The 15,747-nt window shown below is 44.8% G+C and overlaps 1 protein-coding gene across 1 annotated transcript in view; it reads left to right on the top strand.

Moving 5' to 3' along the window:
• Positions 1–1,935: 1,935 nt before the first annotated feature.
• LOC115170255 (calcium/calmodulin-dependent 3',5'-cyclic nucleotide phosphodiesterase 1C-like) overlaps positions 1,936–15,747 on the top strand; it is a 39,967-nt gene continuing 26,155 nt past the window's right edge. The window contains exons 1-6 of the mRNA XM_029726657.1: positions 1,936–2,092; positions 6,818–6,931; positions 9,502–9,684; positions 12,383–12,449; positions 13,246–13,362; positions 14,859–14,999. Coding sequence (XP_029582517.1) covers positions 1,950–2,092; positions 6,818–6,931; positions 9,502–9,684; positions 12,383–12,449; positions 13,246–13,362; positions 14,859–14,999 — 765 coding nt within the window. The 5' untranslated portion in view covers positions 1,936–1,949. The remainder of the gene's footprint in view (positions 2,093–6,817; positions 6,932–9,501; positions 9,685–12,382; positions 12,450–13,245; positions 13,363–14,858; positions 15,000–15,747) is intronic.

Below are 15,747 nucleotides of genomic sequence, written 5' to 3'. Positions count from 1 at the left end.
AGGGTATGGAGAATACCATGAGTACCTGCATCCATCATGTTGTGATGGGAGGACTAGGGTATGGAGGATACCACGAGTACCTGCATCCATCATGTTGTGATAGGAGGACTAGGGTATGGAGAATACCATGAGTACCTGCATCCATCATGTTGTGATGGGAGGACTAGTGTAGGGAGAATACCATGAGTACCTGCATCCATCATGTTGTGATGGGAGGACTAGGGTATGGAGGATACCATGAGTACCTGCATCCATCATGTTGTGATGGGAGGACTGGGGTAGGGAGAATACCATGAGTACCTGCATCCATCATGTTGTGATGGGAGGACTAGGGTAGGGAGAATACCACGAGTACCTGCATCCATCATGTTGTGATAGGAGGACTAGGGTATGGAGAATACCATGAGTACCTGCATACATCATGTTGTGATGGGAGGACTAGGGTAGGGAGAATACCATGAGTACCTGCATCCATCATGTTGTGATGGGAGGACTAGGGTAGAGAGAATACCACGAGTACCTGCATTCATCATGTTGTGATAGGAGGACTAGGGTATGGAGAATACCATGAGTACCTGCATCCATCATGTTGTGATGGGAGGACTAGTGTAGGGAGAATACCATGAGTACCTACATCCATCATGTTGTGATGGGAGGACTAGGGTATGGAGAATACCATGAGTACCTGCATCCATCATGTTGTGATGGGAGGACTAGGGTATGGAGAATACCATGAGTACCTGCATCCATCATGTTGTGATGGGAGGACTAGGGTATGGAGATAACCATGAGTACCTGCATCCATCATGTTGTGATGGGAGGACTAGGGTAGGGAGAATACCATGAGTACCTCCATCCATCATGTTGTGATGGGAGGACTAGGGTAGGGAGAATACCATGAGTACCTGCATCCATCATGTTGTGATGGGAGGACTAGGGTATGGAGAATACCATGAGTACCTGCATCCATCATGTTGTGATGGGAGGACTAGGGTATGGAGAATACCATGAGTACCTGCATCCATCATGTTGTGATGGGATGACTAGGGTATGGAGAATACCATGAGTACCTGCATCCATCATGTTGTGATGGGAGGACTAGGGTATGGAGAATACCATGAGTACCTGCATCCATCATGCCGCGTGTCAACATTGCAAGCTGGTGGTGGTGTGATGGTGTGGGGTGTGTTTTCGTGGCAACACATTGGGCACTTTGATAAAAGTGAAGCAACTTTTGGATGCCACAGGAAATCTGAACTTCATTGCCAATCAGGTGCATCCCTTCATGGCAGCAGTGTATCCATCTACAAATAGATTTTCTCAGCAGGATAATGCCCCATGCCACAAGGCTAGGATTGTCCACGAATGTTTCCACGAACGTGACAGTGAGCTTACTGCAGTGGCCTGCCCAGTCACCAGATCTCAATCCATTTGAGCATCTGTTGAATTAGATGGAACAAGCTATTTGGAGTAGAGATCCACTACCAGCCAACTTGACACAACTGTAGGAAGCATTGGAGTCAACGTGGGCCAGCATCCTTGTGGAACACTTTGACACCATGTAGAGACCATGCACCGACTAATTGAGGCTGTTCTGAGGGCAAAAGTGGGTGCAACTAAATATTAGGAAGGTATTCATAATGTTTTATGTACTCAGTGTTAATACACATCAATTACGCAATACATGAAATGCAATCACAAAACACAAAAAGCAAAACACAATCATATGAGTCAAACACATTCATCGGTAGAAATTCCCTCTAATATCCGCCCGCCTTAGAGGCACCAACACAACCGACTGTTACATGTTTTGAAGATACAAAAAAAACTAAAGGCACAAAAAAATAAAAGCAGAATTACCTAAATCTTGGTTACCTACCTATCATGTAGCAAATTGTTGAATCTGACAGTGTCACCTAAACCCTACAGGTTCCAAGTCCCAGAGTGCAATGTGGTCGGCCCCTGCGGCAGGGATTGGCGTGAGAGACGGAGAGACGAAGGTTCAATTTGACTCTCGTAGCCCCGAGGAGGTCCTGGCTGATGAACTTCCTGCTTCTAACGGGCCAGAAGCCACAGAGAAGACTGCCATCAGGTCAGCCTATCAGCCATCAGGTCTGGTGTTATATAGACTACAGAGAAGACTGCCATCAGGTCTGGTGTTATATAGACTACAGAGAAGACTGCCATCAGGTCTGGTGTTATATAGACTACAGAGAAGACTGCCATCAGGTCAGCCTATCAGCCATCAGGTCTGGTGTTATATAGACTACAGAGAAGACTGCCATCAGGTCTGGTGTTATATAGACTACAGAGAAGACTGCCATCAGGTCTGGTGTTATATAGACTACAGAGAAGACTGCCATCAGGTCAGCCTATCAGCCATCAGGTCTGGTGTTATATAGACTACAGAGAAGACTGCCATCAGGTCAGCCTATCAGCCATCAGGTCTGGTGTTATATAGACTACAGAGAAGACTGCCATCAGGTCTGGTGTTATATAGACTACAGAGAAGACTGCTATCAGGTCTGGTGTTATATAGACTACAGAGAAGACTTCCATCAGGTCAGCCTATCAGCCATCAGGTCTGGTGTTATATAGACTACAGAGAAGACTGCCATCAGGTCTGGTGTTATATAGACTACAGAGAAGACTGCTATCAGGTCTGGTGTTATATAGACTACAGAGAAGACTGCCATCAGGTCTGGTGTTATATAGACTACAGAGAAGACTGCCATCAGGTCTGGTGTTATATAGACTACAGAGAAGACTGCCATCAGGTCTGGTGTTATATAGACTACAGAGAAGACTGCCATCAGGTCTGGTGTTATATAGACTACAGAGAAGACTGCCATCAGGTCTGGTGTTATATAGACTACAGAGAAGACTGCCATCAGGTCTGGTGTTATATAGACTACAGAGAAGACTGCCATCAGGTCTGGTGTTATATAGACTACAGAGAAGACTGCCATCAGGTCTGGTGTTATATAGACTACAGAGAAGACTGCCATCAGATCAGCCTATCAGCCATCAGGTCTGGTGTTATATAGACTACAGAGAAGACTGCCATCAGGTCTGGTGTTATATAGACTACAGAGAAGACTGCCATCAGGTCTGGTGTTATATAGACTACAGAGAAGACTGCTATCAGGTCTGGTGTTATATAGACTACAGAGAAGACTGCCATCAGGTCTGGTGTTATATAGACTACAGAGAAGACTGCCATCAGGTCTGGTGTTATATAGACTACAGAGAAGACTGCCATCAGGTCAGCCTATCAGCCATCAGGTCTGGTGTTATATAGACTACAGAGAAGACTGCCATCAGGTCAGCCTATCAGCCATCAGGTCTGGTGTTATATAGACTACAGAGATTGGTCCTGGATTGATACCATCCTGTAGGTTTTAACTCTGGTCCTGGATTGATACCATCCTGTAGGTTTTAACTCTGGTCCTGGATTGATACCATCCTGTAGGTTTTAACTCTGGTCCTGGATTGATACCATCCTGTAGGTTTTAACTCTGGTCCTGGATTGATACCATCCTGTAGGTTTTAACCCTGGTCCTGGATTGATACCATCTTGTAGGTTTTAAGACTGGTCCTGGATTGATACCATCCTGTAGGTTTTAAGACTGGTCCTGGATTGATACCATCCTGTAGGTGGAGTAGATCTAATGGTAGTTATATTAATGAGCTGCAGAAGTCACCTGTTACTCTCTAGCTAACAGAATTAACATCATATTGGAGAAAAATCTGCTTCTAGTCACTCCAACACTCAAACTACAACTACCATCTGTCATGTCTCTAGACACTCCAGAACTACAACTACCATCTATCATGTCTCTAGCCACTACAGAACTACAACTACCATCTATCATGTCTCTAGCCACTACAGAACTACAACTACCATCTGTCATGTCTTTAGACAGTATAACACTCCAAAACTACAACTTCCATCTGTCATGTCTTCAGACACCATAACACTGCAAAACTACAACTACCATCTGTCATGTCTTTAGACACTCCAAAACTACATCTACCATCTGTCATGTCTCCAGATACTACAACACTGCAAAACTACAACTACCATCTGTCATGTCTTTAGACACTCCAAAACTACATCTACCATCTGTCATGTCTCCAGATACTATAACACTTTAAAACTACATCTACCGTCTGTCATGTCTCTAGCCACTATAACACTCCAAAACTACAACTACCATCTATCATACCTCTAGATACTTTTACACTACAAAACTACAACTGCCATCCGTCATATCCGTCATAAACACTCTAAAACTATAATTACTATCTGTCATGTCTCTAGATACTATAACACTACAAAACTACAACTACCATCTGTCATGTCTCTAGATACTATAATACTCTAAAACTACAACTACCATATGTCATGTCTCTAGACACTCCAAAACTACAACTACCATCTGTCATGTCTCTAGATACTATAACATTCTAAAACTACAACTACCATCTGTCATGTCTCTAGACACTATAAGACTACAAAACTACAACTACCATCTGTCATGTCTCTTGACACTATAACACTACAAAACTACAACTACCATCTGTCATGTCTCTAGACACTATAACACTACAAAACTACAACTACCATCTGTCATGTCTCTAGACACTATAACACTACAAAACTATCCCCCAGCCCCCCTATCCCCCAGCCCCCAGCCCCCTATCCCCCAGCCCCCTATCCCCTATCCCCCAGCCCCCCTATCCCCTATCCCCCAGTCCCCTATCCCCCAGCCCCCTATCCCCAGCCCCTATACCCCAGCCCCCCTATCCCCCAGCCCCCTATCCCCTATCCCCCAGCCCCCCTATCCCCCAGCCCCCTATCCCCTATCCCCCAGCCCCCTATCCCCTATCCCCCAGCCCCTATCCCCTACCCCCCAGCCTCCTATCCCCCAGCCCCCTATCCCCCAGCCCCCTATCCCCTATCCCCCAGCCCCCTATCCCCTATCCCCCAGCCCCCTATCCCCCAGCCCCCTATCCCCTATCCCCCAGCCCCCTATCCCCCAGCCCCCTATCCCCCAGCCCCCTATCCCCTATCCCCCAGCCCCCTATCCCCTATCCCCCAGCACCCCTATACCCCAGCCCCCTATCCCCCAGCCCCCTATCCCCCAGCCCCTTATCCCCTATCCCCCAGCCCCCTATCCCCCAGCCCCCAGCCCCCTATCCCCCAGCCCCCAGCACCCCTATCCCCCAGCCCCCTATCCCCTATCCCCCAGCCCCTTATCCCCTATCCACCAGCACCCCTATCCCCCAGCCCCAGCCCCCTATCCTCTATCCCCCAGCACCCCTATCCCCCAGCCCCCTATCCCCTATCCACCAGCACCCCTATCCCCCAGCCCCCTATCCCCTATCCCCCAGCCCCCTATCCCCTATCCCCCAGCACCCCTATCCCCTAGAATTGATTTAATGTAATTTTTGTTGTTGATACATAAGCCATTGTAATAACTGACTGATTGTTGGATAAGATTGAGCCAAACAGGTCCCGTGTGGCTCAGTTGGTAGAGCATGATGTTTGCAACGCCAGGGTTGTGGGTTTGATTCCCACGGGGGACCAGCACGAGAAAAAAAACAAATTATGAAATGTATGCATTCACTACTGTAAGTCGCTCTGGATAAGAGCGTCTGCTAAATGACTGAAATGTAAATGCAACAATCATGTTGTTTCTCTGTCCTCCTGCAGTTTGACTGAGTCATAACGATCATGTTGTTTCTCTGTCCTCCTGCAGTTTGACTGAGTCATAACGATCATGCTGTTTCTCTGTCCTCCTGCAGTTTGACTGAGTCATAACGATCATGCTGTTTCTCTGTCCTCCTGCAGTTTGACTGAGTCATAACGATCGTGCTGTTTCTCTGTCCTCCTGCAGTTTGACTGAGTCATAACGATCGTGCTGTTTCTCTGTCCTCCTGCAGTTTGACTGAGTCATAACGATCATGTTGTTTCTCTGTCCTCCTGCAGTTTGACTGAGTCATAACGATCATGTTGTTTCTCTGTCCTCCTGCAGTTTGACTGAGTCATAACGATCGTGCTGTTTCTCTGTCCTCCTGCAGTTTGACTGAGTCATAACGATCATGCTGTTTCTCTGTCCTCCTGCAGTTTGACTGAGTCATAACGATCATGCTGTTTCTCTGTCCTCCTGCAGTTTGACTGAGTCATAACGATCATGCTGTTTCTCTGTCCTCCTGCAGTTTGACTGAGTCATAACGATCGTGCTGTTTCTCTGTCCTCCTGCAGTTTGACTGAGTCATAACGATCATGCTGTTTCTCTGTCCTCCTGCAGTTTGACTGAGTCATAACGATCATGTTGTTTCTCTGTCCTCCTGCAGTTTGACTGAGTCATAACGATCGTGCTGTTTCTCTGTCTTCTGGTAGGTTAAGATGACTGCTAAAGCTGCTGGAGAGAGGAGAGGGGATAATGTTGTCTCTCTGTGTTGTAATAATGCTCTAATGGTAATGTTGTCCTCTCCTCCTGTAGGTTGAGATGTCTGGTGAAACAGCTGGAGAGAGGAGAGGGGATAATGTTGTCTCTCTGTGTTGTAATAATGCTCTAATGATAATGTTGTCCTCTCCTCCTGTAGGTTGAGATGTCTGGTGACACAGCTGGAGAGAGGAGAGGGGATAATGTTGTCTCTGTGTTGTAATAATGCTCTAATGGTAACGTTGTCCTCTCCTCCTGTAGGTTGAGATGTCTGGTGAAACAGCTGGAGAGAGGAGAGGGGATAATGTTGTCTCTGTGTTGTAATAATGCTCTAATGGTAATGTTGTCTTCTCCTCCTGTAGGTTGAGATGTCTGCTAAAGCTGCTGGAGAGAGGAGAGGTGTCTCTGGTGGACCTCAAGAAGAACCTGGAGTATGCTGCCACTGTTCTGGAGTCAGTTTATATAGAGAAGACCAGGTACACACTTCTATAAACACTGTTCTGGAGTCAGTTTATATAGAGGAGACCATCTCATCACACTACTATAAACACTGTTCTGGAGTCAGTTTATATAGAGGAGACCAGGTACACACTTCTATAAACACTGTTCTGGAGTCAGTTTATATAGAGGAGACCAGGTACACACTACTATAAACACTGTTTTGGAGTCAGTTTATATAGAGGAGACCAGGCACACACTACTATAAACACTGTTCTGGAGTCAGTTTATATAGAGGAGACCAGGTACACACTACTATAAACACTGTTCTGGAGTCAGTTTATATAGAGGAGACCAGGTACACACTACTATAAACACTGTTCTGGAGTCAGTTTATATAGAGGAGACCAGGTACACACTACTATACACACTGTTCTGGAGTCAGTTTATATAGAGGAGACCAGGTACACACTACTATAAACACTGTTCTGGAGTCAGTTTATATAGAGGAGACCATCTCATCACACTACTATAAACACTGTTCTGGAGTCAGTTTATATAGAGGAGACCAGGTACACACTTCTATAAACACTGTTCTGGAGTCAGTTTATATAGAGAAGACCAGGTACACACTTCTATAAACACTGTTCTGGAGTCAGTTTATATAGAGGAGACCAGGTACACACTACTATAAACACTGTTCTGGAGTCAGTTTATATAGAGGAGACCAGGTACACACTACTATAAACACTGTTCTGGAGTCAGTTTATATAGAGGAGACCAGGTACACACTACTATAAACACTGTTCTGGAGTCAGTTTATATAGAGGAGACCAGGTACACACTACTATAAACACTGTTCTGGAGTCAGTTTATATAGAGACCAGGTACACACTACTATAAACACTGTTCTGGAGTCAGTTTATATAGAGGAGACCAGGTACACACTACTATAAACACTGTTCTGGAGTCAGTTTATATAGAGGAGACCAGGTACACACTACTATAAACACTGTTCTGGAGTCAGTTTATATAGAGGAGACCAGGTACACACTACTATACACACTGTTCTGGAGTCAGTTTATATAGAGGAGACCAGGTACACACTACTATAAACACTGTTCTGGAGTCAGTTTATATAGAGGAGACCATGTACACACTACTATAAACACTGTTCTGGAGTCAGTTTATATAGAGGAGACCAGGTACACACTACTATAAACACTGTTCTGGAGTCAGTTTATATAGAGGAGACCATGTACACACTACTATAAACACTGTTCTGGAGTCAGTTTATATAGAGGAGACCAGGTACACACTACTATACAATAACATAAATTAACCTCTCACACGTATGCACCAATCTGTCTCTCAGTGAGGTCTACCAACTACAGAAAGGATATGTGTCTAGAGTGATCTGTCTCCATATCATCTGACTGAAACCCTCTAGATTGATCTGTCTCCATATCATCTGACTGAAACCCTCTAGAGTGATCTGTCTCCATATCATCTGACTGAAACCCTCTAGAATGATCTGTCTCCATATCATCTGACTGAAACCCTCTAGATTGATCTGTCTCCATATCACCTGACTGAAACCCTCTAGAGTGATCTGTCTCAATATCACCTGACTGAAACCCTCTAGAGTGATCTGTCTCCATATCATCTGACTGAAACCCTCTAGAGTGATCTGTCTCCATATCACCTGACTGACTGAAACCCTCTAGAGTGATCTGTCTCCATATCATCTGACTGAAACCCTCTAGAGTGATCTGTCTCCATATCACCTGACTGAAACCCTCTAGAGTGATCTGTCTCCATATCATCTGACTGAAACCCTCTAGAGTGATCTGTCTCCATATCACCTGACTGAAACCCTCTAGAGTGATCTGTCTCCATATCATCTGACTGAAACCCTCTAGAGTGATCTGTCTCCATATCACCTGACTGAAACCCTCTAGAGTGATCTGTCTCCATATCACCTGACTGACTGAAACCCTCTAGATTGATCTGTCTCCATATCACCTGACTGACTGAAACCCTCTAGAGTGATCTGTCTCCATATCACCTGACTGACTGAAACCCTCTAGAGTGATCTGTCTCCATATCATCTGACTGAAACCCTCTAGAGTGATCTGTCTCCATATCATCTGACTGAAACCCTCTAGAGTGATCTGTCTCCATATCATCTGACTGAAACCCTCTAGAATGATCTGTCTCCATATCATCTGACTGAAACCCTCTAGAATGATCTGTCTCCATATCATCTGACTGAAACCCTCTAGATTGATCTGTCTCCATATCATCTGACTGAAACCCTCTAGAGTGATCTGTCTCCATATCATCTGACTGAAACCCTCTAGATTGATCTGTCTCCATATCACCTGACTGACTGAAACCCTCTAGAGTGATCTGTCTCCATATCATCTGACTGAAAACCCCTAGAGTGATCTGTCTCCATATCACCTGACTGAAACCTTCTAGATTGATCTGTCTCCATATCACCTGACTGACTGAAACCCTCTAGATTGATCTGTCTCCATATCACCTGACTGTAGTTCAAGTTAAATAAAAAAGGTCAACCACCTTTCACCTTCTCTCCCTCCAGGAAATTGGTTGATACAGAGGATGAGCTCAGCGATATCCAATCAGAGTACGTGCCTTCAGAGGTGCGTGATTGGTTGGCCTCTACATTCACACGTCAGATGGGATTGATGCTGCGGCAAACCGATGAGAAACCACGCTTCAGGAGCATCGTCCACGCTGTGCAGGCTGGTATCTTCGTAGAGAGGTAAACTCACTCACACACACACACACACACACACACACACACACACACACACACACACACACACACACACACACATACACACACACACACACACACACACACACACACACACACACACACACACACACACACACACACACACACACACACACACACACCCACACACACACACACACACACACACACACACAGTGAGGAGAAATTACACACACATTCACACCTCTAGCTTCGCTGTAGTGTTTTAATGAAGCAGACCTCACCAGACCCTCTAGCGTCACAAATGGCACCCTATTCCCTACATAGTGCACTCCTTTTGACCAGGGACCATAGCGCTCTGGTGAGTCTGGTCTAAAGTAGTGCACTATGTAGGGAACAGGGCCCTGGTCTAAAGTAGAGCACTATGTAGGGAATAGGGCCCTGGTCTAAAGTAGAGCACTATGTAGGGTATAGGGCTCTGGTCTAAGGTAGTGCACTATATAGGGAATAGGGTGCCATTTGGGAGATGTTTTTAAAGGATGTGTCTCTACTGTTGCAGTTATAAAATCCAATCTAACAACCAGTTCACTGTCTCAGGGTGTACCCAGCTCTCAGCTGTATATCAGTACTGTGTTCAGACTGTCTCAAGGTGTACCCAGCTCTCAGCTGTATATCAGTACTGTGTTCAGACTGTCTCAGGGTGTACCCAGCTCTCAGCTGTATATCAATACTGTGTTCAGACTGTCTCAGGGTGTACCCAGCTCTCAGCTGTATATCAGTACTGTGTGTTCAGACTGTCTCAGGGTGTACCCAGCTCTCAGCTGTATATCAGTACTGTGTTCAGACTGTCTCAGGGTGTACCCAGCTCTCAGCTGTATATCAGTACTGTGTTCAGACTGTCTCAGGGTGTACCCAGCTCTCAGCTGTATATCAGTACTGTGTTCAGACTGTCTCAGGGTGAAACCCAGCTCTCAGCTATATATCAGTACTGTGTGTTCAGACTGTCTCAGGGTGTACCCAGCTCTCAGCTATATATCAGTACTGTGTTCAGATCTCAGGGTGTACCCAGCTCTCAGCTATATACCAGTTCACTGTCTCAGGGTGTACCCAGCTCTCAGCTGTATATCAGTACTGTGTTCAGACTGTCTCAGGGTGTACCCAGCTCTCAGCTGTATATCAGTACTGTGTGTTCAGACTGTCTCAGGGTGTACCCAGCTCTCAGCTATATATCAGTACTGTGTGTTCAGACTGTCTCAGGGTGTACCCAGCTCTCAGCTATATATCAGTACTGTGTGTTCAGACTGTCTCAGGGTGTACCCAGCTCTCAGCTATATATCAGTACTGTGTGTTCAGACTGTCTCAGGGTGTACCCAGCTCTCAGCTATATATCAGTACTGTGTGTTCAGACTGTCTCAGGATGTACCCAGCTCTCAGCTGTATATCAGTACTGTGTTCAGACTGTCTCAGGGTGTACCCAGCTCTCAGCTATATATCAGTACTGTGTTCAGACTGTCTCAGGGTGTACCCAGCTCTCAGCTATATATCAGTACTGTGTGTTCAGACTATCTCAGGGTGTACCCAGCTCTCAGCTATATATCAGTACTGTGTTCAGACTGTCTCAGGGTGTACCCAGCTCTCAGCTGTATATCAATACTGTGTTCAGACTGTCTCAGGGTGTACCCAGCTCTCAGCTATATATCAGTTCTGTGTTCAGATCTCAGGGTGTACCCAGCTCTCAGCTATATACCAGTTCACTGTCTCAGGGTGTACCCAGCTCTCAGCTGTATATCAGTACTGTGTTCAGACTGTCTCAGGGTGTACCCAGCTCTCAGCTGTATATCAGTACTGTGTGTTCAGACTGTCTCAGGGTGTACCCAGCTCTCAGCTATATATCAGTACTGTGTGTTCAGACTGTCTCAGGGTGTACCCAGCTCTCAGCTATATATCAGTACTGTGTGTTCAGACTGTCTCAGGGTGTACCCAGCTCTCAGCTATATATCAGTACTGTGTGTTCAGACTGTCTCAGGGTGTACCCAGCTCTCAGCTATATATCAGTACTGTGTGTTCAGACTGTCTCAGGGTGTACCCAGCTCTCAGCTATATATCAGTACTGTGTGTTCAGACTGTCTCAGGGTGTACCCAGCTCTCAGCTATATATCAGTACTGTGTTCAGACTGTCTCAGGGTGTACCCAGCTCTCAGCTATATATCAGCACTGTGTGTTCAGACTGTCTCAGGGTGTACCCAGCTCTCAGCTGTATATCAGTACTGTGTTCAGACTGTCTCAGGGTGTACCCAGCTCTCAGCTATATATCAGTACTGTGTTCAGACTATCTCAGGGTGTACCCAGCTCTCAGCTATATATCAGTACTGTGTGTGTGTCCATTCATCACAGCCTGACGAGGCTGGATATGAACCATCCCTCAGGAGAACACACACACACACACACACACACACACACACACACACACACACACACACACACACACACACACACACACACACACACACACGTCATCATGTTCATATATACTGGAAGTAGTCTCATTCCAGTGCCCGTCTGGGTGAAGTGTTGCCAAACCAGACCCACTGCAATCGTTTCTATCTAGCCAATGACTGAAACAGTGTCGTTTATTTGTCCTTTACTTCATAGCACCGTTAAAAGGCAGACACTCAGGGAGTGGTCTGTAAGGTTTGTGTTGATGTGTTTATCTCTCTCCCAGGATGTACAGACGTACCTCTAGCATGGTGGGACTGAGCTCTCCTTCTACAGTTGTAGCAGTACTGAAGGTAACACATTCACAGTGCAGAATATTAAACAGAGCCTACTAAGAGACATGAACTAGTCTTAAAGACAAAACAAACCACTCTCTGTCTGTCCTGTCTCCTCCCAACACATTTCCATTAATATGTTGTCTGTCTGTCTGTCTGTCTGTCTGTCTGTCTGTCTGTCTGTCTGTCTGTCTGTCTGTCTGTCTGTCTGTCTGTCTGTCTGTCTGTCTGTCTGTCTGTCTGTCTGTCTGTCTGTCTGTCCTGTCTCCTCCCAACACATTTCCATTAATATGCTGTCTGTCTGTCTGTCTGTCTGTCTGTCTGTCTGTCTGTCTGTCTGTCTGTCTGTCTGTCTGTCTGTCTGTCTGTCTGTCTGTCTGTCTGTCTGTCTGTCCTGTCTGTCTGTCTGTCTGTCCTGTCTCCTCCCAACACATTTCCATTAATATGCTGTCTGTCCGTCTGTCCGTCTGTCCGTCTGTCTGTCTGTCTGTCCTGTCTCCTCCCAACACATTTTCATTAATATGCTGTCTGTCTGTCTGTCTGTCTGTCTGTCTGTCTGTCTGTCTGTCTGTCTGTCTGTCTGTCTGTCTGTCTGTCTGTCTGTCTGTCTGTCTGTCCGTCCGTCCGTCCGTCCGTCCGTCCGTCCGTCTGTCCGTCCGTCTTTCTAGCGCTGAATAAGGCCATCAGTTAGATAGTGTTAGGGTCTCTCCTGTTGTTAATATTGAGTCTTTCTAGCGCTGAATAAGGCCATCAGTTAGTTAGTGTTAGGGTCTCTCCTGTTGTTAATATTGTGTCTTTCTAACGCTCCTTGCAGCACGTTGATAAGTGGTCGTTTGATGTGTTTGCTCTGAACGAGGCCAGTGGAGACCACGCCCTCAAATTCATCTTCTTCGAACTACTGACCAGATACGACCTCATCAACAGATTCAAGGTACAATAGATTACCTGGAACTCACCTGGAACTCACCTGGAACTCATCTGGAACTCACCTGGGATAATATACGTTATGAATGGGTTAATATACGTTATGAATGGGTTAATATACGTTATGAATGGGATAATATAGGTTATGAATGGGTTAATATACGTTATGAATGGGATAATATACATTGTGAATTGGTTAATATACGTTATGAATGGGTTAATATACATTATGAATGGGGTAATATAGGTTATGAATGGGATAATATACGTTATGAATGTGTTAATATACGTTATGAATGGGTTAATATACGTTATGAATGGGATAATATACGTTATGAATGTGTTAATATACGTTATGAATGTGTTAATACAGGTTATGAATGGGTTAATATACGTTATGAATGGGATAATATACGTTATGAATGGGATAATATACGTTATTAATGGGTTAATATACGTTATGAATGGGTTAATATACGTTATGAATGTGTTAATACAGGTTATGAATGGGATAATACAGGTTATGAATGGGTTAATATACGTTATGAATGGGTTAATACAGGTTATGAATGTGATAATACAGGTGATGAATGGGAGAATATAGGTTATGAATGGGTTAATATACGTTATGAATGGGATAATATACGTTATGAATGGGATAATATAGGTTATGAATGTGTTAATACAGGTTATGAATGGGATAATATAGGTTATGAATGGGATAATATAGGTTATGAATGGGATAATAAAGGTTATGAATGGGATGATATACGTTATGAATGGGATAATACAGGTTATGAATGGGATAATATAGGTTATGAATGAGATAATATAGGTTATGAATGGGTTAATATACGTTATGAATGGGATAATATAGGTCATGAATGTGATAATATAGGTTATGAATGGGATAATATAGGTTATGCATGGGATAATACAGGTTATGAATGGGTTAATATACGTTATGAATGGGATAATAAAGGTTATGAATGGGATGATATACGTTATGAATGGGATAATACAGGTTATGAATGGGATAATATAGGTTATGAATGAGATAATATAGGTTATGAATGGGTTAATATACGTTATGAATGGGTTAATATAGGTTATGAATGGGATAATATAGGTTATGAATGGGATAATATATGTTATGAATGGGATAATATATGTTATGAATGGGATAATATAGGTTATGAATGGGATAATACAGGTTATGAATGGTTGTTCAAAATGTCGCCCTGGGGTTCTGTTTTCTAACTCACCCAACTACAAACAGGTAAATAACGCTGCATCGGACAGACCTAAATAAAACAAATGATTTGTCCCCCCATTCCTTCATTCCTTCAGAGCTCCAACAGTATGGCATTTCATCTCTACTGTTTCTCATCTACATGAGTGTGTGTATGGCGTGTGTGTGAGAGTGTGTGTGTATGGTGTGTGTGTGTGTGTGTGTGTATATGTGTGTGTGTGTGTGTGTGTGTGTGTGTGTCCTCTACTCAGATCCCCGTCTCAGCGGTGGTCTCGTTCGTAGAAGCTCTGGAGGTGGGCTACGGTAAACACAACAACCCCTACCATAACCTGATGCACGCTGCGGACGTCACACAGACAATACACTACCTACTGCTGAAGACTGGCATCGTGGTGAGATACACACACACACACACACACACACACACACACACACACACACACACACACACACACACACACACACACACACACACACACACACACACGGACAATACACTACCTACTGCTGAAGACTGGCATCGTGGTGAGATACACACACACACACACACACAGACACACACACACACACACACACACACAACACACACACACACACACACACACACACACACACACACACACACACACACACACACACACAGACAATACACTACCTACTGCTGAAGACTGGCATCGTGGTGAGATACACACACACACACACACACACACACACACACACAAGCACACACACAGACACAGACACACACGCACACGCACTCACACACACACACACACATACACACGCGCGCGCACACACACACACACACACAATACACTACCTACTGCTGAAGACTGGCATCGTGGTGAGATACACACACACACACACACACACACACACACAGACACACACACACACACACACACGCACACACAATCGTTGCACAACTGTACCTAACCCTAAACATCAATGCCTTTCTTAAAATCAATAGACAGAAGTATATATTTTTAAACCTGCATATTTAGCTAAAAGAAATCCAGGTTAGCAGGCAATATTAACCATGTGAAATTGTGTCATTTCTCTTCATTGCACGCAGAGTCAGGGTATATGCAACAGTTTGGGCCGCCTGGCTCGTTGCGAACTAATTTGCCAGAATTTTAC

Source organism: Salmo trutta, chromosome 31 (genome assembly GCF_901001165.1).
Source record: "Salmo trutta chromosome 31, fSalTru1.1, whole genome shotgun sequence".
NCBI lineage: Eukaryota > Metazoa > Chordata > Actinopteri > Salmoniformes > Salmonidae > Salmo > Salmo trutta.
Note: the sequence above shows the minus strand (reverse complement) of the source record. Positions and strands in the feature narration are given on the sequence as shown.